General features: G+C 41.3%; 1 protein-coding gene across 1 annotated transcript in view; it reads right to left on the reverse strand.

Moving 5' to 3' along the window:
* Positions 1–433: 433 nt before the first annotated feature.
* The window catches only part of KLHL14 (kelch like family member 14), an 80,838-nt gene continuing 56,300 nt past the window's right edge, over positions 434–24,971 (reverse strand). Inside the window, exons 3-8 of the mRNA XM_066578978.1 lie at positions 15,097–15,186; positions 10,445–10,523; positions 8,302–8,492; positions 5,014–5,172; positions 4,137–4,294; positions 434–868 (exon numbers count right to left, since the gene is read on the reverse strand). Coding sequence (XP_066435075.1) covers positions 728–868; positions 4,137–4,294; positions 5,014–5,172; positions 8,302–8,492; positions 10,445–10,523; positions 15,097–15,186 — 818 coding nt within the window. The 3' untranslated portion in view covers positions 434–727. The remainder of the gene's footprint in view (positions 869–4,136; positions 4,295–5,013; positions 5,173–8,301; positions 8,493–10,444; positions 10,524–15,096; positions 15,187–24,971) is intronic.

The following is a 24,971-nucleotide window of genomic DNA, read 5'->3' on the forward strand; positions in this document are numbered from 1 at the left end:
AAAAAGTCAGTTGACTCCAATTCATGAGTCAGATTGTAAACTCTGATTACACATGTTGTATGTTGCTATTATCATTGTAATAATCTTATATGACACGTGTGCACATGTGAGATTCCCAGCACAGTGTGGCACCTCCTTTGATCTCTAACCTGAATTTGCCAAATTTCAGTTTCTAGGGATATGTACTCTTTGTTACCTCTTCATGCATAAAATAACAAGAATGCTGGTTTAGAAGTGCTTGAGGAGGACATGTTCTATAGAATTCATAGGACCCTGCCTTAGATGATACAGTAGGGTTATTTTGTTTGAATACTCATTCTTCTCACACTAAGAAGTCTTGTCTACTAGCGGTTACGTATCAGAACAGTAATATTAAAAACATACAGCTTACGCCTTCAGAATACTAACGCATCTGGTGGTTTCGGTTGGCATACACACTGGGTATTCAGACCCCTAGCAGGATCACTACATACCAGGTGTCCTTTGCAGAATTATATTACATTGGTACAGGCATATCCGTACCCGCTGCTGTCTTATAAATCTCCCTGTTTTGTAAATTCCTTGTTGATTAAGTAGCTTTGCCAGTTTCATAGCAAGTCCTAGTGTTGATAAATCTTTAAGACATTGTTCATTTCTCTAATGCTTGTACAACCTTTTAAAAGGAAGAAAATGATTCTCAAAGAAAGCGAGTCTTTGTAATGTTACAGTGTCCTTCCCACTGTACCCTCTATTTGTTGTAAGGGACGCAGGCTGGTAATATGACGGTGGCACATGCTGGACCAGCGAGGGGCTCCGCAACATCTCCCTCCAGTTCTGTCCAGCTGGCTTTCTCAGGACTATAGCAAATAGTTGATGATTTGTAGGCCCCCTGTAACATAGAGGAATATTAGTAACACATCTGGAGTTTGATATATTAAAATGACTCATCTATATTATGAAAGTAACACTTCGGTCTCGTTCATCAAAAGTATCTGGAGAATCGGGCCTTTTTAGACGTAGCAACCAAGCCGAGCTCAAGTTTTATTGGTTGTTATGGACAAGACATTTTTCTTGTTAATGAGAAAGCATATCACACATATATATATTTGGAGGGCAATCGTGTCATATCAGTAAATTGTTTCAGTGTGGGACTATCTATTACTACAGAAAAACACATAAGAAATGAAGAATTCTTCAGAAGCAAATGCTTTTAAGAAAAAAAAATGCACCCCAAAAGTATAACAGTGGGGAACATAAGACAATATATGTGCTTTATACGGCACATGGCCAGTTTAGTAAATTTTCTAGTGTTTATGTGTTTTTTCTGCACATATTTTGTTCAAAGTACCGTATTTTTGGACTATAAGATGCACACCGGTTTTAGACAATAGAAAATAGGAGTGGATGGTTTAGTTTGAAGTGATCATGGTTTAGTTTTGAAATAGTAATCATGTCCCCTCTCAGTGCCCCCAGTAGTAATAGTGGCGCTCAAATAGTACTAGTGGCCCCCAGTAGTAATAATGTCCCCCAGTAGTACTAGTGACCCACAGTGCTAACAGTGCCCCCAGTAATACTGCCTCCAGTACCTCTGGTGGGATAACAACTCCAGTACTTTAACATCCCTGCATAGCTCCGGTCCAGGTGCTGCTGAGTATCACAGACTCTGGCACTTCCTCCCGACGTCTGTGTTACTTTCTGTACACACAGCGCAGATGCTGGGAGGATGTGTCAGAGCCTGTGAACTATGCAGGGAATGTAACATTTTTCCTGGTGAGGTTGCTGGTCTTAATGATCAGTTACAGTGCTTTTGTGCTATAACTGATGATTATGGAAGCAGTCAGAAGGGTCTGGTAATGTCGAACCCTTCTGGCATCAAACCAAAAGACACACACACTTTTTAGTTCGATCTTTTTATGCTATAAAGTGTGTCTTTTAATCTGAAAAATATGGATATATATGTCTCTGAATATTAGATGTTCTTTAGAATAAATTTTTCATACACTTATTATAGATGTTGAAAATGTAATACTGAGCTTGCTATATGACAAAACTCATCACACTATTATTGTGTTACCTGTAGTTTCACGTAGGACTGCAGATATAAAGCTGATATATTGTATTAGCTATACCAAGAGTTATCCCAATTAAACAATGACATTAAAGGTTACCTAATGAATGAAGGATTGCATCCAGTTTTAAACTATCGATGGACTATCATTAGGATAGGTCATCAATAATAGATCAGTGGAGGTCCGCCAATTAGCAGTTTTCTAGGCCAGCACACTTGTGCACTGTGATGATTTCTGCAGAAAGCAGACAGCTCTGTGCTCACTGTAATGGCCATGTTTGGTGTTGCAGGTGAAGGTCCCACTGAAATAAATGAGACATAGGCTGCAATACCATGCCTTATCACTGCAATGGGAACAGAGCTATCTCTTTCCTACAAAAAGCAGCTCAGTGCACAAGCACATCAGTCCAGTGAACAGCTGATCAGAGGCATCGCGGACGGTCAATCTTCACTGATCTACTACTGAAGACCTACACTAAGGAAAGACAATCAATAGTTTGCAACTGGACAACCCCTTTAATATCAATATGCAGATCATGTTTACCTGCTAATGGAAACCTACTTTGTCCTTTGTGCTGCTGTTAGGGTGGCTTCAGACGAGTGTGTATTTTGTGCGTGCATACACACGCACAAAAACACGCGTCTACTAGCCCCAATGCATTCACTATGGTGTGTGCACATGTCCGTGCTTTACAGGCGTGTGCCTGCAAAGATAGGACATGCGTGCACCATAGTGAATGCACGCAGTGTTTTCAATGGAGCCACGGCTGCTGCCGGCGGCTCCATTGAAAACAATGGTCTGACGGCACCCCTGCATTGATTTCGGCACCCCGTCATTCAATCGGTGAGAGCTGCCTGTGATTGGCTGAGCACCTAAGCCAATCACATTCAGCTCTTTCAGCAGGCGGGGATTTTAAATCCCCACCTGCTGATAGATCAGTACCACAGAGGAGCGGACAGCAGGAGAAGATGCGCCTGAGCTGAAGCAAGGTGAGTATCTTTTTTTTTGTTTTTTATAGCACTTTTACTGGATTTTCAAGGAAGAGCTTATATTGTGCTTGTCATGTGTGACAGCTGTGGTAGAGAATTGAAGAATTCCTCTGCTGCATCTGTCACAGATGTAGCAGCAGGAAATTCTTTTACTAGCGGGGATGAAGGATGTGTTCTTCGTCCCCGCAGGGGACACAGCAGCGGGTAAGTTTATTTTTTTATTTTTATTAATAAACAGGTACGTTTATTTTTTTTATTTTTTACACTAAAATTTTTGTTTTTCAGGGAAGGGCTTGTATGTAAAGCTCTTCCCTGAAAAACAATGCAAGGGTTCCGGCAGACCATTGTTTTCAATGGAGCACGGACCTGCATTCACGCGTGTTTTTGCACGTACATGTGTGCACACCTATATACTCACCTATGTATGCACAAAAACACGCTCGTGTGAAGCCACCCTTACTGAGAGCAGCATAAAGTAGTGACACACGCTGACTGCAGTGGTCTGTCACTTATTGGGTAATGTGCAGTAATATTTAAGAACCTCTTCCCTGTTCCTGCAGCTCCCACCAAGAGATGAGTCCAGAGCCCATCCTCTGTAATTGTCACTTTTCTCAGTATGCACTGTAATAGTTAGAAAACTGTCAATCAGGGTGAATGAGCAGGGCTCGCAGCATCTCATAAATAAACTGGGCTCAACTCTTGCTGGGAGTTGCAGAAACAAACTGTAAGTTCTTAAAAACCACTGCACATTACCCCATAAGTGACAAACCTCTGGAATTATGTTTATCACTACTTAATGCTGATCTCAGTGACGCAGGATGCCTTTAAGTCCAATGAGGAAGTTTTATGAATACTGGAGTACCATTTGAGTTCAATGTACCCAACATTTGTTTTATCGGGTGCCATTTTCTCAATCATAAAAAGTTGACAAAAATAAGGAATTGAGTTGGGCTTATTTGATGTTGAAGGTATGCCCATTTTTTGTGTTTTAACACGTTTGGATGGTATTGAATAAAATGTTACAGGGACTTCATAAATGCTGCCACTGCATTCTAAAAAAGAGCATTGGCATTTATCTAAAGTCATTTTCTTAGCTTACCATACTCCAGCTGTAGCCCCCAACAAGATAAAACCGATCATCTAGAACTGCGCATCCCGGGCCACTCCGTCCCTCTAGAATGGGGGTCTGTAATATATTCCACTGGTCTGCTTTTGGATCATGACACTCCACCAGCATAACATCCAGATGTGAGAAGCCTAGACAATAGCAAATATGGGTTGAAAGGCCTCTACAATAGCCCCATGCAATCATTATAAGAGTCACTGTTTGTAGCCCTGGTAGCTATGGTTTGGCACTATTCCCTTGGCTGTGAGATATATATAAAGGAACTTTAGGTAAGCAATTATGTCAATAATATAAAAATTCATTCAGAACTTAATATGGGTTCTGCGGGTTTGTATAAAGTTAGGCTCTTTACATAAGAGAGCCATGACAGCTATGATGGATCTGATTCGAACATAACCCAATGAATCCTGATGGATTCCTCTGACTTATAATCAGGTTTCCTCAGGGGTTCTGTTGGTTATGATGGAAAGAAAAGTGGAAGCCCCTAATGGTAATCAAAGTATGAACAGAGCCATAGCTCAACTGAACACAGGATGTGCTTACACATTGTAGTATAGGTAATGTATCAGCAGATCGGAGATGTGCACGCGGAGACCTCTAATTAATATCAGCTTACTATTAAGCTTTTAGAATGGAATATGTTTAATGACAATTAGGCCTCTTTCATACGGTAGTATTTTGCATCAGTATTTGTAAGCCAAAACCAGGAGTGGGTCCAAAAGACTGAAGAGATGCAAATCTTTCCATTATAGTTTCTATCTGCACATTCCATTCCTGATGCAAAATACTTGTCATGTGAAAGTGGCCTAAAACAGGCATGCTATAAAAAGTAACATACTGTACAACTGACCTTTTAAATGGTTTCCACCAATTGCATATAGACGATCATTCATGACAGCTAAAGCATGAATTGCTCTCTTTGTGTTCATATCTTGCTTCCGAGCCCAAACATCCATGACCGGATCATAGCAATACAGCCACTGGACGTATTCACCATTATGAACTCCACCTATGGATTGAAAAGGTCATTACTACAATCTAGTAGTGATATTATGATATCAATCAACTTCCATGCATGTTGTAATGAAGTATCTATCTATCTATCTATCTATCTATCTATCTATCTATCTATCTATCTATCTATCTATCTATCTAACCCTTGAAGAGAGGCTCTAGTACCCTATTGGGCCACCTCTAGCTGGGTTGCAAAATGTGATATGAGTGGGCATGGAGGCATACAGGTTCCGTATGTTATCCTGGGCATATCGGTCCACATTTGTTGTAATTAAGACTCTAGATTGTGCAAACTTGTAGGCTATTGAAGTTGGCAACCCAAATATGTTCTATTGGCAATAAACCTAGTGCCTAGGTAGGCCATGGAAGTGTGGCAGAGTTGTGGAAGCATTCCTGTGACACTTTGCTATGTGTGACCAAGAATTATACCTACTAGAGGTGACCAACTGCTATATGCAATGGCCCCCGAGATCATCACACCAGCAGTGGGGGCAGTGTGCCGCACCACAGCAAAGGCAGGACTGAGGCGCTCATCCCTAGGTCTCCAGACACGAACACGGCCATCGTCATTGGTCAAAATTAGCTGGATTCATAGCTGAAGACAACCAGGCTCCACTCTGTATTAGTCCAGTTTTATCGCTCACGACACCACTGCAAATGGAGGCAACAGTGGATATCAAAGGCACTACACATAACAGGCACTGTGAGACTAAATGTCTGTCAGCCAAGCGCCTGAAGATGGTTCCAACAGACACAGGGGCCTGTAATGATGGTGTCATGTGTCTCTGGATGGCGGACAGTGAAAGAGTTGAAGTTGTCAGACGATTAAATGAAGCTCTCTAATGGTGGTCTGTTGAATTCACTCTGAGCCCAGTCGCCTTGTGTGCATGCTCTCACACATCCACTGGTCCCAACACCTCCTAACAGTCTGGTCAGAACGGCCCAGGTGGCAGGCAATTCTTTGATGTCACCATTTGGCTTCTGTTAACCGGGCGAAATTTCTTCAATTGTGTCGTAGAGGCGTCTAGTGGTCAACAAGCTCTACACAAGCGAATAAAAAGGTCCCTATGCACAAGTAGCTTCTGAGAGCCTTCTTATAGGCCAAGGGGGGAACCACTTTTAGGGCCTCAGGTGGCAAAAACGTTCATCTAATCACACCACAACTCTCATCATTTGCATGTCTGGCTGAGATGTAACTGCATGCTGAGTTTTGCTTGGTCTTTTTTTACAGTCTATGTGTCTATCTATCTGACTTTCCACCTATAGAAGGACATTTTGAATGAAGACTATTTGCAGAGGTGCTTTATTTTTATAATTTTAAATCCAATGGAGCGAGATAAACTTTGGTTGGAAAGGTGTAAATAGCTTTATTGTTATCTATGAAAAGTACAGATGTAGCAGACATTAACTTGACATTTAATGCGTTATAATAACTTAGCTACAATGTATTACAATGCTGTAAATTGAGGTATCCCAATGCGCCAGTCATATTAACAACTATACATCTGTATACTCATCTGCTTCTTATTTAGGAATGCCATATGCTGTAAAAAGTATAACAGTAAAACATGAAATAAAAAATGCCAAAAAACTTCAAACCAAGAGGTGCTGAATTCTCTTTTCATTGCAACTGTATTAATATATTACTGTACCTGTTATTTGTGCATAATGCTGGACACAATACATACAGTACTGTGCAAAAGTTTTAGGCAGGAGTGAAAAAAATTCTGCAAAGTAAGAATGCTTTCAAATATGGAAGTGCTAAAAGTTTATTTTTATAACGCAAAGTGAATGAACAAAATAGAAATCTAAATCAAATCAATATTTGGTGGGAGCATCCTTTGCACTCACAGCACCAATTCTTCTAGGTGCACTCGTACAAAGTGAGGGATTTTATAGGATTATAATTAACCAATTATACCAAACAGGTAATAATGATCATCATTTTCATACATAGGTTAAAACACAGTCATTAACTGAAACAGAAACATCTATGTAGGAGGCTTAAAACAGGGCGAGGAAGAGCCAGACCCTGCTACAAAGGTGAGGCTGTGGAAGACAGTTTAATGTCACAAGTGATACACTATGGCAAGACTGAGTAAGGAGATACAAGTTAGTTATAGTGCATCAGCAAGGTCTCTTCAAGGCAAATATTTAAAAGCAGTCTGGGGTTTCAAGATGGGCTGTTCAAGCTGTTCTGAAGAAGTACAAAGAAATGGGCAACGTTGAAAACTGTTGACACAGTGGTCAGCCAAGGAAACTTAGACACATCATGCTTATTTCCCCCCAAATCAGAAGATATCAAGCAGTACCTTCAGCTCAGAACTGGCAGAAACCAGTGGAACCCAGGTACACCCATCTACTGTTTGGAGAAGTCTGGCCAGAAATGGTGATCATGGAAAATTTGGGCCAAAAAGCCGTACCTTACATGTAGAAACAAGGCCAAGTGACTCAACTACGCATGAAAACATAGGAACTAGGGTGCAGAAAAATGGCAGCAGATGCTTTGGATGGATGAGAGTGGTACAATAATGGAGAGCGGTGCAATAATGAGTGTCTACAGGCACATGGAGTTGTAATTTGGTCATGATTAATGGTGTATTCAGTGCTAATAAATACAGGCAGAAACCTATCCATTGTGCAATAGCATCAGGGAGGCATCTGATTGGCTCCAAGTTTATTCTACAGCAGGACAACGACGCCAAACATACAGCCAATGTCATTAAGAACTAGTTTCAGTGTAAAGAAGAACGAGGGATCCTGGAAGCAATGATATGGCCCCCACAGAGCCCTCAACGTCAAGTCTGTCTGGGATTACATGAAGAGATGAAGGATGTGAGCAAGCCTACGTCCACAGAACATCTGTGCTTAGTTCTCCAAGATGCTTGGAACAACCTCCCTGCCCCGTTCCTTCAAAATCTGTGTGCAAATGTACCTAGAAGAATTTGGTCACACCAAATATACATTTTGCTAATTGACAAAAATAAGCTATTAACACTTCTATTTTTGAAAGCCTTCTTACTTTGCAGTATTTTTCCCACACCTTTTTTCACAATTGTGAAATGGAGAAATTAGATTATAAGGGATTATATGACCACATACAACTGATTGTATCCCATCATACCTGATGTGTATATCTTCCCATTGTGCACGGCTCCCGCATGAGCAGCCAATGGCTGTGGTAAAGGGGACACATAGCACCACTCGTTTGTCTCAAGGTTGTAGCATTCGACACTAGACAGGTAACCTGTTTCATTTCTTCCTCCAATAACATACAGATGCTTTTCTAATCGACAGGCATAGAAACTGGCCCTCCTGTAACAAATAAGTGGAAATAGTGATCAGACCATGGAACCAGGCTTGTACACTGACTTTGTATATTAATGATGGCTCAGTAAACAGGCTTATTACAGGCGTAACATGTTTTCGTTGCCTGAGGTACAATTCTGTACTTTGCTAAAGACTAAATGACAAAGGGAAAGTTAAAGAAGATATCTTAACAATTATAAATTATCCTGACATTCACCATCCTTATGGTCCTTCAAGGGTCATTGTTTCCAATTTACTAAAAGAAGCACATCATCAAAAATTTCTTCAATTAGCATTCTTTTTTCCCTTCCAGTTAAGGGCTCGTTCACATCGGCATTAGGGGATTCCGTTTTCCTGCTCCATGCCGGGAGCAGGAAAATGGCAACATCCTGGTCGAACAGCTCCGTCTTATCACAGAACCGAACGGCCCCCCCATTTTCTATAATGGGGATCTATTCGAAGATGTATTAGCGCTGCTTGCAATGCTATTTCATCCTTTTGTCTAGTGGAAATCAGTGATGGAGTTTTTGAGCAGAACCTCCAATGCTGATGTGAACGAACCCTTAGTCGTAACCCCCCCCCCCCCGCAAAGCTTATGTGTATGGACAGACATGAATGGTCCCAAAAAGAGGGTAGTATTTTTTTTCTAATGGTGATGTTTCTTTTAACAGTGTTTTCAGTGAATTTTAAGTGGTGTAGCTTCATATGTTATTCTCATCTCTCATTCCTTATATCTACAAGAAAAGGTGGTTGAGATGACCACCCAAATTTGCATTGAAAAATGGTCTTCTATGGTAGTGGTTTTCTCAAGGAAGATAGGAGGAATGCATAATGTATGGTGGAACTGAATATCTGCCAGGAAATCTGGATAATACAGTGAAGTTATATCTATCTGAAACAACACTGGGTCTGGAGGTAGGGGGAGAGTAATGTTTCTTCTTGTGGAGAGCATCAAAGGAGAGAGCATCAGGAGGGTTTAGTGAGTCTTATAGGCCATGCAATGTTCTCTATGTAAATGAGTGCTGGAATAATAGGTTGTGCTGTGAAACAACATTGGAAACATATATCCACTAATGCATTTTTATTTGCTTTATCAAAAATTTCACAAGGTTCTCCTAATCCTTCAAGTTTTACCTTAAAGTGATCTCCACCTTTTATCATCATACTGTTTTTAGCTCTAAATTCAATGCTAATTGATTTCTTAGTATATTTTTATAGCGGTCAGAGCTCCTTTTTTCTAATACACTGCTAAAAAATGTCCTGCAAAGATATAAATTTAAAAGATATCATTCCAGTTACCCCCATCCAAATAGAGCTCCTCTAGTGGTGAGTGCAGGTAGTCAGCAGTCACAATGAATCTATGTCTATGCTGGCTACTTGGAGCTCTGTATCATAAAACTCTGACCGCTATATGCTTTAGCTGCATCGCCTCATAGGACCCTGAAGTAGTTTAAGATCCATCTTCTTTTAGCTTTCACTGAACAAGTATCATCGCTGATTAGGTGCAATAGAACCGTTAGGCAGCAAAAGTGTACTGTAAAGGTCACACTCCAACAATGCTATGAACTTGCTGACCAAAGATCACATTATCAATACTGAAAAGCTGCAGTTACAATGTTCTGCAAGAAAATTCTCAACAGATAAAGTTGCTTGGAAAGTGACAACCAAAAATGTGATTAGGGTTGCTGTTTCTCTCCGTCAAAACTCCTCATCCCCAAAATGGAACTAATTAACAAAGATAATGGAGCACTTGTCAAACATGTCTCAGAAATTGCCAGATGGTCGCCAAATGAAAAAAATGGAGCGCAGGTCGAAAACAAATTGTAGAAAAAACACAAGAGCATTCTGATGGTAAAGACTGAGGAAATTTGGTATTTTACTTGCAGAAGCAACACAATTCGAGGGTCAGCAAAAGAATATGTCAAACAATGATTACTGACAAAAGAGCATGCCCTTACCTTTCCTGCATAGGTGGGAGCTGGATCCAACTGTTAAATCGTGGGTCATAGCGACTGACAAAATTTGTACTATGCTTTCCTGCAAGAGAACAGATTTGTGTTTACTCTACATCGTTGTACTTGTTTATTCGCCGTGTACACTGGAGTTACTAACCCATTCCTAACACTGTAGTATTGCTCTAAGTAAGAGAAACAATATAGTCTGGTAGATATGATACCTTTTAATGGCTAACAAAAAGAAATGATGTTAACAGTGCAAGCTTTCCAGATTACTTTGGTTTCTTCATCAGGCATAGTTTACCAAAATATACAAAAAACACATTCGCAGCAAGTCACTGCTAATTATTCCCAAGTCTCTGCTTACATATGCATTGTCAAAAAACGCACATAGAATGAATTGTCGCAATCGAATGAAACTTTCTATGTATGATTATAATGTTGATATAAATAAGACAATACAATATTAGAGCAGAAGGATAATTTATTGCAGAAAACTGACCCCCCGAAGGGAGGCTCTAGTACCCTGTTGTACCGCCTCTAGCTTTGATGTAAGATGAGATACGGGCGGGCATGTAGGCTCTAGTACCCTATTGTACCACCTCTAGCTTGGATGCAAGATGTGATATGGGGGGCATGGAGGCATATAGGTTCCACATAGTATCCTGTGGCATATCAGTCCACATTTTCTGTAACTGATTGTGCAAACTTGGAGGCTGTCCCAAATGGTCCCATAAATGTTCTATTGGTGATAAATCTGTCGACCAGGCAGGCCACACAACTGTGGTTATGTTGTGGCGGCATTCCTGTGACCCCCTTGCTGTGTGCGGCCGAGCATTATCCTGCTGGAAAACATCTCTTGGAAGCCGCCATGAGAGGAACACATGTAACTGTAGGATGTGCTGAACATATCACTGAGCTGTCATTGTTCATCGTACCACTACTAGGGTTGACCGACTGTCATATGCAATGGCCCTCTGGACCATCACTCTAGCAGTGGAGCAGTGTGCCGCTCCACAGCAAAGGCAGGATTGAGGTGCTCACCCTTAGGTCTCAAGCTACTTACACGGCTGTTGTCAGTGCCCAAATTAAACCTGGATTCTTGGCTTAAGGCAACCCAGTTCCACTTCTTAGCAGTCCACTTTCATCATTCATGACACCACTGCAAGCAGAGGTGACAATGTGGGTGTGTCAAAGGCAGTACACATAATGGGCATTGTAAGACCAAAAGTCCTTCAGCCAAGCGCCTGAAAATGGTACCGACAGACACAGGAGCCTGTAACGATGGTGCCACCTGTCTCTGGATGATGAACAACTAATCAGTTGGAGCTGCCCATGCTTGTTGGATGATCAGATGATCCTCTCTACAGGTGGTCTGTCGGGGGTGTCCTGAGCCCACTTGCCTTGTGTGCCCTCACATATCCACTGGTCCCAACACCTCCTAACACTCTGGTCAGAACGGTCCAGGTGGGGACAATTCATCAATATGACCATCCAGCTTCTTGCATAATGCATCCCCTCTCAAAATCTGTGAACTGGGTGAAATCTTTTTGATTGCATTGTAGAGTTATGTCTAGTGGTCAACAAGCTCTACACAAGCAGAAAAATAGGTCAACTACACACAAGTAGCCTCTGAGAGCCTTTTTATAGGCCATGGGTGGAACCAATTTTATGGCCTCAGGTGACAAGACTGCTCATCTAATCACGCCATAACTCTACTTCTAGGTGCTAAGTTTTTCATTTGTAAAGCATATAAATATATATATATATATATATATATGTATATATATATATATATATATATATATATATATATAACACTCTATATGTGCATATGAATAGATTTCTATATGAATAAAGTGTCCATAACACTATTGATGCTATAGCTCCTGCCATCTACAGAGGTCATTCCTCTTTAAGTAAACACGCCTGCCCTTTATCACGTTCTGCATGCCATTACACTCTCCATTTTTCCTTTTACACTCAGTTTAAAGTGTTTTAAGTGTTCATATTTCTTTTGGCTTTCTTCTTTCTGAGTCAACACTTTTAAATATTAATGTATTTTGCACTTTCAGAATTACTCAGCCCAGCATTAGGATGCACTGCAATTTAACATGGTCTGATAACTTTTTCATGTCTTTGGACGGATTTCATTTATTAAAGTAAGATTATTTAAATGTAATATCTCGGGCTGATGTTTCCCTGTATTGCCATCATTTTAGATTATACAAGGAGAATAGATGAATAAAATATCAGTGCATGGTTTAGCAGTGGTGCAACAATATGTTTAACCCTGTAGGATGAACATACACCAGATGGAGGACAAGCTGCATGGGCAAGCATTGGCTTCCAGTGTGCTATCTGTATTACCTGAGTGTGAGACAATCCACAACACATACCTTTTGGGACTGTACAATATATTTGTCAGCATATACCAATGCAATGATTAGGAACAGGCAAAGTGCCATATCACTGGAATTGTTGATGCTATCACAGCCCATCTTCTACCATTACTAAACCATGTGCCTGCTATACGCTATAACTGGATTGAGGGTCTGTGAGAGAGAGCCTGCCATACTTTATTAAGACTTAAGGATGCAGATGAGGATGGGGATATACAATAATGGATGGCTATAATGTATAGTATTGTATACACTGAGGGTTAATCAGGCATGAACCACCTATATAAATTCTGAAACAAATAATTCAAGAATTGCCCAGGGTCACACTAGGCTATTAAACTAATAGATAAACATAGTTTCCACAGTTGGTGGTTATGACCCCCACCATCGTAAAACATAACTTTTATTATATAAGGGAAATAAAATACCTATGACCATATTAAAACTACAAGACTCTTGCAGCTCCTATAGATTAAAGTATTCAAGGATCACTGATTGTACCATACTGGTATAGAAATTGGGAGGAAAGCTGATTCCTATCATGCATTGTATACAGAACAGCAGTAAAGTCATGAGCGAAACATCTCGAGTGTTGGGTGGGGAGGCTAGTGGTCACATATTAGCACTGTTGCTCTTCATATACAACTGGGGGATTGTGTCTGGCATTCAATTCCTCCATATTATAGAATGACAGAAATCAGCTTGGTAAGTTTAATATTTTCATAGGTGTTCTATTTCACTTATATTATAAAGGTTATGTTTTACTTTGGAGGGGGTCATAACCAACATGCTTTTGGTTGCCCTGTGGCAACTTTGTTTTTCTATTGCTATATGATACTGACTCTATACTCAGGTGAAAGTGATATGATTCTGACCTTGGTGCCAAGTGTCAGCAATATTATAACATTCCTGGTGTCATTTGTACCAAATCTGGGGAGCCACAAACAAGGGCCCTGGCAGTTGAACATGGCTGCTACATTACTGGTTGGGGAGCAATTATTTATAGAAGCATTACTAAAGTAATGCTATGAGCGTTTCTCTCTTTGAAAAACAATCAATTACTTTTTTTAAGCAATCTTCAGTCTCGTATGCACACCACATCCTCACCTTGTCCTTTCTCTTGGTGTCCCTCAAGGCTCTGTCCTAGGCCCATTCCTCTTTTCCATCTACATCTTTGGCTTAGGACAGCTGGTAGATTTCATGCCTTTCAGTACCGCCTTTATGCCAATGAAACTCAAATCTACCTCTATGGCCCCGATATCATCTCACTCTATCCATAATCCCAAAGCGTCCATTGGCCATATTCAACTACTTTTCTTCCCACTTTCTAAAACTCAACATGGAGAAACTCATTTAACACTCCTACCAGACTTATCAATAACAATTAATGGCTCCATACTTTCACCAGTCCCACAAATCCGTTGACTTAGTGTATCATTTGATTCTGACAATTTGACTGCACATACAAGCCTTCGCCACCTCCTGTTGCCTTCAGCTCAAAAACATCTCTGATACAAGCTTTCCTCAATCTACAGTAAACAAAAATACTAGTGCATGCCCTCATCATCTCCCATCTAGACTACTGGAATGTTCTCTGTGGTCTCCCATCCAATGCTCTTGCACCTCTCCAATCCATCCTCAACTCTGCTACCCAGCCAATTTCCCTCTCCCCTCTTCCAATCTCTTTGATGGCTACCCATTGTTCAAGGAATCCAATTTAAGATATTATGAATGTCATTCAAGGCTTTCACAACCTGTCTCTTCCATGCATCTCTGACCTAATATCCTGATACCTCCCCACACGTAACCTCTGATTCCGACAAGACCTTCTCTACGCTTCCCTTTAGCCTGCTTCTCATATAATTGTCTCCAAGATTTCTCCTGTACCTCCCCTATGTTCTGGAACTGACTACCCCAACCCATCACACTCTCCACCACTTTGGAAAGCTTCCAAAAAAACCTGAGAAACTACCTCTTCAGACAAGTCTACAATCTACAGTGACCCTGCTGTCACCACAACATGAGTACCTTCTACCCCACCTACATTCTTCTCCTCCTGTGTACGGTAAGGGCCATCGGGCAGGGTCCTCTCTCCCTCCATATAAATTTGTTAGTCATTTAGTAGATGTTTATTATTTCTGTGATTTCATATATGTTATATATTTAAGCCTCTGTTTTCATTTGTACAGCACCGTGGAATTAAAGACATTGTAAAATAAATAATATTGATACGCAGAATATTCTACAACTTACCATTAGGATTCCATTGGTCTTCTCCTCCTAACACAAACAAAAAGTTTTCCACTTCAACCACACAATGGTGAGCGCTGTTGTACGGCATGACTGAAAGACATACAATAACATCTATAAGTAAACTTTTTATGTAATCTTGAGACATACTGACAATGATCAGCATTATGTTTATTGCAGGATATTTCCTGGAATATTGCACTCACAAGAATAACAATTTTTTCTAACAATCAGCTGAACCAATGAGATACAAATATACAGTGGAATTTCATACTGTAACTTTAAATGCGCTATTTCTCCACATTTTTTCTCTTCATTTGAAAAACCAGATAGCTTCAATGGAAGCTGTGCCTGTGATACCATGCTGGACCACTGCACTATGTATGGAGTTACTTTATTTGCTTCTGACTCTGTACCCTTAAAGGCTATGTACACCTTTGCTCTCTTTTTTAAAATTTTTAATCAATAATTGTTTTGGCAAGGAAGACTTTTTGTAATGGATTTTCATTAAAAGTTTCTGATTGTGTGATTTCTACGCTTGAGTTGTTTTCCAAAGCACTGCAGACTGGAGGACTGAAATCTTAGCAAATTCTGTCAGTTAGAGTAAACTCCTTCACTCCCCTGTTGTGAATGTGCATTTACTGCATTTCCAGTGGGCTATTACAGAGGGTTGTATGAATGGTGCCAGTGAATGGGGGAGGAGAGCAGAGCAGAGAAAGCTACTATTACAGAGGGCTGTAATTCACTCAGGATGAATTTTGCACTTTTATCAGCATTCGGGGAGGGAGGGACCAGCAGCTGTTAAGAGAGAGGATGGGATAGACAGTGAGATAGCTGTGTAGTATTGCGAGGGTGCAGATATGAGGAGAGAGGAGGGGAGCTGAGCTTGTGTGCATTCATGAGAGAGACCAGCTGGTCAGTGCTGGGAATGCCCCCAAGCCAAAAACTTGAATGTAGGAGAGCTTGCAAACCAAGTAGGAGGCTTTCTAAATATATGAGAAGGAAAACTCAACGCAAAAAAACCCCGATTTTTCACACACAAAGATTTCCATAGCCTTTAAGCAGTGGCCCAGCAAGAGCTTATCAGTGGCAGTCTCCCACCAATCACTTATAGCTTATTCTGAGGATAGGACATCAATTATTTAGTGCTGGAAAGCCCCTTTAATAATCAAGATGTGGATGGACAACTATTGTTCCTACTGTTTATGAGTTATGTGTGAGGGGGGCTGGAAACGGAATCACTAGAAGTACACTACTGTATGCTCATAAACACTAATCCATTTGTGTATTACTAGGCATTTATGGAGGCTCATCAGCAAGTCATATTCGTCTTTGTATCTGAAACAAGTTTATATAAATTAGATTTTTCTTAAGAATTTAATTAGTGACTGTGTATAGACCACAGCTTCAGACAGTCATGTGATATCACATGCCAAATGAGCTCTCATTGATAGTGCTAGTGTACTCTGAAACATGTAATGAAACTTAGTTACTTTATGCCTCCTCTGATAAAACAGAAAACCATATATAAAGTACATATGCAAGAATAAGTACGTGAATCCATTGCAATTACCTCTGAAACTCACACTCCTTATCTTATTTCTTTAACTGAAGCACATTTTGTCAAGCGACTCTTTGAGAAGTCATTAACACATAGGTTCACTTACTTTCTTTCCATGCACTGTAGATGTTTACTCAGTGTTCTCAATAACAGACGTGAAGAGTACACCTATTGGTGCAGCTTGGTGGCTCAGTGGTTAGCACTTTTGCCTTACAGTACTGAGGTCCTGGGTTCAAATTCCACTAAGGACAATATCTGCATGGAGTTTGAATATCTTCCACGTGCTCCAAAAACATACTCATTGGGCACTTAGGCCGTGAGCCCCAATGGGAGCATCATGTAATCTGCAGCACTGTGGAATAAGTATGTGCTATATGGACGTATAAAGTATTGGTTTAGTTAATTGTGTCTGCCTATAATTATGACTTAGATAATAGAGATGAGCGAACACGTTCGGCTCCGCCCCTTTTTCGCCCGAACACCGAACTTTGCGAACACTTCAGTGTTCGGGCGAAAAAGTTCGGGGGCCGCCGTGGCAGCGCGGGGGGGTGCGGCGGGGAGTGGGGGGGAGAGGGAGAGAGAGAGGGCTCCCCCCTGTTCCCCGCTACTGCCGCCCGCGCCGCCGCGCATCTCCCCGCCCCCCGGCGGCACCCGGACACTTACGCGCGAACACTGCAGTGTTCGGCAAAGCCGGTGTCCGGGTGCGGATGTGTCCGTAACGGACACGTTCGCTCATCCCTATTAGATAACAATCAGACCCCATTTTATTAGTAATCAATGCAGAAATCCAGGTAATTCCAAAGGTTCTGTCTGTCCATTTATAGCGCCCATCATAAATTATATACCATTAATTATTGTTTGCTATTACATAGACAGTTCTTAGTACAGAGAATTAAAGGCTGCTCATATCTAAAACGAAAAATATAAAAAATGGTCCATTATGTATTACTTTATATTTATTATAAAGTGGCATCTATATGGCATTGACTTATGGCACCGACACAACACGTAGGAGATACAATCATTCAGGTTGGGCTTTCCTTTGTCACAGTTTATACAACTCCTTTAATAATTTTATGTATCTAAACTAGTAAGGGAGCGTTCACATTGGCGCTTTTGGGTTCCGTTTTCTTGCTCTCTTATGGAACTCTGTGCTCAAAAGGAGCCGTCTTATGATGGAGCCAAACAGACCCATTGACTATAATGGGATCCGTTCCAATTCTGGTCGGGCTTATAGCATTTTAAGAAGACAAAATAGTAAAGCATGCTGCGCTATCTCATCTTTTTTAACAGAATTCATCAGCAAAGGTTCCAAACCTCAGATGCTGCTGTAAATGAGCCCTAATCTATAGAACATTTTACTCCATATTTAGGATATTTTACGGATCTTATGCGTGGTAAAGTATATGTCCATTTCTGCCAATGAAGGAAAGCCTATAACAAATGACCCCACTCTACTGCTTTGGGAAGTGTTCCTGTAGAAATCACACTTCCCCGAAACAAAGCATATTCCCTTCCACCAGTTGTCATGGGAATCTTGCACATACTGATTTCTTTTCAATTCGGCAGGCTAATATATGCTTCCATTTATTTGGATTAGTTTAACCAACCTAGAAGTGTCATGTCCTGCACCGTACGTTATACCTGTCCATAAATGTCATGTCCCATCCTTTGGAAAACATACAAATGTACCACTATCATATCATGTAAAGTGTCTGGAGCATTAGTCAGAAAATCATGTCCTTGCTCATCTCATCAAATGGACACCTTAAATCTAGGTGAGGACAAAGAGGGAAGCGGTGTGCATGTTGAGACTGGGAATTTATTGCTGGACACGGATCAACAGAGCACTTAGAAAACCAGTGCAGTGGGAAATCAATATGACACAGGGCCAGCTCTTTCTCTATAAACTTCTGCCAAAGAGGAAAAAAAGCCAGCCGAACTCACATGTGAATTTTTTCAGTTATATATCTCTCATTTCACATGATTTACTATCTCCTTCCTGCAAAATGCAGCAGTGCAATATGGAATGTTTAATGATAATTTTTATCATTCTGATGCTACAGGCTTCCCAAACTTGGCTTGGGCTTCAGAAAGATTTATCAAACTTTAGCTCGCACACATTTTCTATTGTATTTATTACGGTTTTCTATCATTTTTAGAGCAAGGATGTTATCGATATTACATGAAACTGTCTTATTAACTGATAACAGGGAAATTTCTGGATTATTCCAGGCAGACCATATACAGTACGCAGGGTTTGCTTTAAAGCTGATGAATATTTCCATTATTGCTAATGTTGCTAATGTTATTGTCAGATTTCCTTTCATGCAATGATTTAGCTGTTTGCTAAAAAGGTGCGTATATATCATACTACACATTGTGGAATATAGTGGATCTTGATTTAGTTCTTTTTTATCCTTGCTTTTCAGTTATACAATACAATCATCTCACAGAACACATTATTTACATTGCTTAAAGGGAACCCGTCAGCACTTTTTACCAAATCAAGTTCAGCACTAGAATTATCACCTATAACGGTCTAGAAATGTATTTTCCCATTTATCTTTATAAATCCAAACCTAAAGAATTGCTATTAATAAAGTCCCGAAGTGGCATGTAAATTAGGCTGAGCAGTCTGGTGGGCGGGCCGGACCATCTCCCTTCTGTGCAAGTTTTCCCCATAAGTCCTCCCCTCTCTTCTCATGCAGTGCTGCAAAATCTAGCGCCAATGCTGACTGGCACATAATCATCTGTCCAGTCTGTGGGCAGAATCGCCCTGCTTATCTGCACATGTGGGGGTCAGTGATCTCATGGTTTGCAGCGTGAGAAGAAAGAGGAGGACTTAATGGGAAAGCTTGCAAGGAAGAGAGACAGTCCAGCCTGCCCATCAGACTGCAGGGAAAAGAGAAAGTCCAGCCCGCCCACCAGATTTCAGGGAAGAGAGACAGTCTGGCCTACCCACCAAACTTCAGGGAAGAGAGACAGTCTGGCCCGCCCACCAGACTGCTGGGAAGAGAGACAGTCCAGCCCACCCCCTAGACTGCAGGGAAGAGAGACATTCCGGCCCGCCCACCGGACTGCTCTGCCTAATTTACATGCTTCGTGGGGACTTTTTAAAAAGTGATTCCTCGGGTATAAGATTTATAAAGAGATATGGGAAAATAAGTTTCCTAAATAGGTATAGGTGATAATTCTAGCGCTGGGCTTGATGTAGTGTGGTAAAAAGTGCCGACAGGTTCCCTTTAATTTTACAATGCAAAGGTGCACGATGGCTAATAGTGTACTAACCTAGCAGAATGTGATATATACTATAAGGGTTGTAAGACTGAGAATCATGTAGAAAGAAAAACAATGGGTCAAATTTACTTAGATCACATAACATACACCCGTATAGGCAAAGTTTGCACCGGCATAAGTGCAGTAAATGTATGTTGCCCTCAGATAGGGAAGCATAAACCTGGTGACAGATTCCTTTTAAAGAGGTTGTTTGAGATTAGAAAACATCATATCTTTGCCCCAAAACACTGCCACTGTTGTCTGTGCGTTGTCTAGTAATACAGTATCTAGTATCTCATCCTCATACAACCCCCTTAAAAGATAAATCTACACTTGGATCACAGATCACACTTTAACGCTGCCCATTAATTTTAGATAGCTATAGTTCAGCCAACTGCTATCTCACGCAACTTCTCCATACACATGCTTGGCGGAGCGCGCATGTGTTGTGAATGTACGGGGGAAGAAAGCTGCAGTCAGGCACCTCCGGCCGGACCTTCTCTCCCTACAACAAAAGAAGAGGTCAGTTGAAATAAAGTACAGCAGATGTCGGGGAAGAGTTGGGAGGTCTCCTCATATACTTAAGATAACTGGACGGGGTTGGTGGATCTAGGTTTAATATGTATAGCCACCCTTAGACTGCTTAACAGTTGAGAAAGGGTGGTTCCACGCGGGACAACTGTCAAGCGCCTTAATGTCCGACAGTTGTGTCAAAGATTATCTCTCCTGTACTTTCACACAGGAGCAAATCGTTTACTAAATGAAGGCGGAGTGTGTTACAGATTCTCTCCGGCCATTCTCCTCCATTGAGAGAAAACAGGCAGTCGTTCATAGATGATCAACTGCCTATTTACATGGACTGAGAGCTCTTTGGATTTTATGGCTGTTCAAAAGTAACGCTGAATTATAAGCGAATGAATTATCGTTCACCTGTCAATCATTGGGTGTCTTTACACTGAATGATGATCTTTAGTTTTGCATGATCCAGTGATTAACCCTTTCCAATCCAATTTGCATTCTGGTTTTCCTAGGGGGCTTACTCTTTTTCTGCAGTTATACAATGGCCCTATATGCTGGCTAAAGTCAGTACTGCATGAGGTGACACATTGCATAGGTTCCAACAGCAGAGAGGCTGGCAATATACAGTAAGAGAACCCCGACGGACGTCTTCCAACATCGGAGCTGTACAGCATTAAATTATAATGTCTTCAGAGGTCAGATAGTGGATTGGAAAGGGTTAATAATCGTTTCATGTAATAGACCCTAGCTTATAAATAATTTGCTTTTCTTATCTCGAATTGCTTTTAAGTACAACACTGTGATGTTGTTACCATTGATAACCAACCTGATGCTTGCTTTTCTAACTTGAAGAATTGAGTATGTCTGACTTATATGAAACCAACACTATTACTATTTACAACTTTTTAATATATGACACGGGCGTTAAAAACCAAAGCCCCACATTTGTTTGTTGGAATAAATTCCTTAAATGTATTAAAAGGCACATACCTCTTAATTAGAGATGAGCGAACGTGTTCGGCCCCGCCCCTTTTCGCCCGAACACCGAACTTTGCGAGGACTTCCGTGCTTGGGCGAAAAAAGTTCGGGGGTCGCCGTGGCAGCGCGGGGGGGTGCGGCGGGGAGTGGGGGGGAGAGGGAGAGAGAGAGGGCTCCCCCCTGTTCCCCGCTGCTGCCGCCTGCGCCGCCGCGCCTCTCCCCGCCCCCCGGCGCCCCCCGAATCTTTACGCGCGAACACTGAAGTCCTCGGAAAAGCCGGTGTTCGGGTGCGTAAGTACTCGTTAAGAACACGTTCGCTCATCTCTACTCTTAATACATCTGGTGCAATTTGGTCTGTTCTAAAGTCAGAAAATGACATGAGCAGGCGTAGACTTGGGCTAAACTTTGGCACAAGTTATAATAAATCTGTTGGGCCATGGGAAGTGCATCCCCTCATGATAAACTCTGCAGAATTTTATTACCACTTCTAAAAAGCCATGAGAGAAGCGTAAAGAAGCAAAAAGTTGCAAAACAGTGGATACCAAACTTTGGACTTTTTAATAGCACAAATATCTTTCCCATGATCAGACATTGATGGCACATCTACTTACTGTTAGCCTATAGCCCATTTCCAACTACCCAACGTTACTACCCTGATATTCTCCCTACAGGACTCCCTGTTAGTTTCATTGTGTCAAAAAATATATATTTGCACATATAGTTTTAGGCGAATTTCTTCCATGTTTTGATATACTTCATTGCTAAAACGGACACAAAGAGGACCATCCAAAAAACTGGTAATGAACCACTGAGCAGGTTTAGACTAGAAGAAACATTGTGCTGAATGCAATCGAGTACCCATGGTTACAGACAAAGATCTTGTAACTAAGCTGCATTTTGTAGTTTAATTCTTCTTAGAGATTTACATTTTTTTCTAAATAGGCTACAAGTCCTAGCCACATGACCGTCTTCTCAAGCATCTACTTAGAAGAATACTGGGTGCGGTGTTTTCCCACTTTTCATAAGATTAGTTCTAATTAAGATTGGAGATAATTTTTGCATTTACAATATTGTATGTCTACATATAGTATATATGCATGTGAATATTAATTAAATAATACATCTAAAGATAACCCATAATACAAAGACCAAATCCAGACACAAGATAGGGTCGATTACTATAAGGGCTCATTCACATCTGCTCTTTTGTTTTCCACTTAACTGTTCCGTCCGAGGAGCAGCCAGAAGGACAACTATGGTTCCCATTGATTCCAATGGGAAATGAAGGGCTCCGTTCTTTTTTTTTAAAACAGAAATAGCGCAGACTGAGAAAAAGGGAAATTAAATGGATTGGACCCTTCTGTCTTGTTTTCTTTTTACATTAAAGACAATGGGTGAAGGAACTGAATGGAAATATTTCCGTTTGGTTCTGTTTTTAATGCCTGTTTGAGGCCGCTTTTACGTGGACGAGAAACTCGCACAAGTTTCCTTAGATTTGTGCGTTGTGGGGCGTACGAATCTCACGCAAATATGAACCCCCTTCTTTTGAATGAAGTCATATACATAAGAATTACGGTGCAGGAAAAAATTTCTGCATGTCCTATCTTTTTGTGTTTCTCGGAACGCATTGCATTGAAAACAATGGTAAACACTTGCCAATCCTCCTACGTGGCTGAAGCTATGGTCTATGCTTGTTTCCGTTGGAATTTTGTTTAGCTATCCGCTAGATGTAAAAAAAAAAGGAAATGGATTAGAGATGAGCGAGCACCCAAATGCTCGAGTCCGCGCTATTCGAGTCGAGCTTTTCGTAAAATTCGAGAGCTCTACTTGAGTAACGAATGTTATTGACTACAATGGGAGACTCGAGCATTTTGTATGTGGGATGCCGGGTGCCGAGCTTTTTTTTTTTTTTACTAGGTTCTTTCTCTCTCTCTCTTGCCAGCCAGCCAAAAAATTTGCCAATGCGTTGCGGCGGGGAGGGGCCAAAACAGGCACGTCACAATGGGGAGGAGCCAAAAACGGGGGCGGGGTCAAACACGGCTTGATGCTCGTTCGAGTAACGAGCACCATCAAGTACGCTAATACTCAAATGAGCATCAAGCTCGACAGAGTATGTTCGCTCAACTCTAAAATGGATCCATTCAAAGCAGAAATCAAAACGGGAATGAGCCCTAAAGAATCTTTCACATGAGACAAAAGTAGTCCACGCGGACATTTCTGCGTCACAATGTTATCCCTATGGGACTTGAATGCTGCACCTGTTAAAATTTGCGTGTCTTTACTTCAAAACCGTGAGGTTAAATTTTGCAGCAGAAAAGCTTTTGGTTGCAGAATTAAGGCCGTCTTGAGGAATTGTTGTGGATTTCTAACATACAGAAGAGATAATTCTGCAATTACAGTCTGCGAAAAACAATCACAATAAATCCTACAAGATGTAGAAATTCCACAAGACGCAGAACGCATTCCGCAGTTGAAAACACAACAAAATCTGCACTAGGACCTCCTGCGCACAAGCGTGTTTATACATTCATGAGAGAAGGATGTGATTGCGCTCTGAATGGTGCGCTATCACGTCCTCTCGTGAGCATAACCACACTCCTTTACTGTATTTTCTGCACTACTGGTCTGTTCACACTGGTGCTGGACAACCATGCCGTGTTTCAAGTGTCGAGGCAGCCTAATTAGTTCAGCGCGTAATTTCGCTCAGGACAAGTGCGCATTTGCACACCTCATAGACTCCTATAGGGCCAAAGGTGTGCCCAAAAATAGAGCATGTCATGAATTTTTTCGCCCAATGCAAAAACACTCCATGCAAGACAACCCGTTGCAATCAATGGATTTTAACGAATGCGGTCTCTGTGACCGAATTTCTGCATGCAAAAACGGGTGCAAAATTTGCCGTTGTGCAGGAGCCCTAATTGACAAAATCTGCACCTGCGCTGCGTCTTGCAGACAATTTCGTCCCATGTAAAAGGTCCCTAAACAATGTTCTCTGTGCATCATTGAGACTGAATCCGGATGGTCTTGGCTTCCCTTTAATACGGGGCTGCAGTATTTTGCAGTCAGCCATATTACTGCCCACTAATGTGCCATGAAGCAAGGCCAGGGCATAAAGGAACGTGGCACAGGACCAATGTGTATTGATGGGTATGCTGCTCTCCAGCAGTGAAGGTGTTAATGATAAGTTTTGTAATCCGTCCTGAAACACAGCACACCGTATGAGTTTCTAGCGTGTCAGTCAGTGAGTTAGAGGGAAAGGGTAAAGAGAAGCTAATCAGGATGAAATGAGATTAAAGGCTGTCTAATTTTACAGCAACTGTGATCCATCAGGCACTGTGAAAGTGACAGTGGAAATGAGTGATGGAGACAGACAGGTGGGGCCGTACATTCCACTGATTTATCCTCAAATGCACTGGGCCTTATTTTATTGAGTGAACATGACCGCATTCATCAAGACTGTCATCTAGGCCCACTTCCCTCCATTTAAAAAGGTCACTTTACCAGGAAGGAGTAGAAGAGTCGGGGAGAGGCTCTTTCAAAA

The sequence above is a fragment of the Eleutherodactylus coqui genome, chromosome 9, assembly GCF_035609145.1.
Source record: "Eleutherodactylus coqui strain aEleCoq1 chromosome 9, aEleCoq1.hap1, whole genome shotgun sequence".
NCBI lineage: Eukaryota > Metazoa > Chordata > Amphibia > Anura > Eleutherodactylidae > Eleutherodactylus > Eleutherodactylus coqui.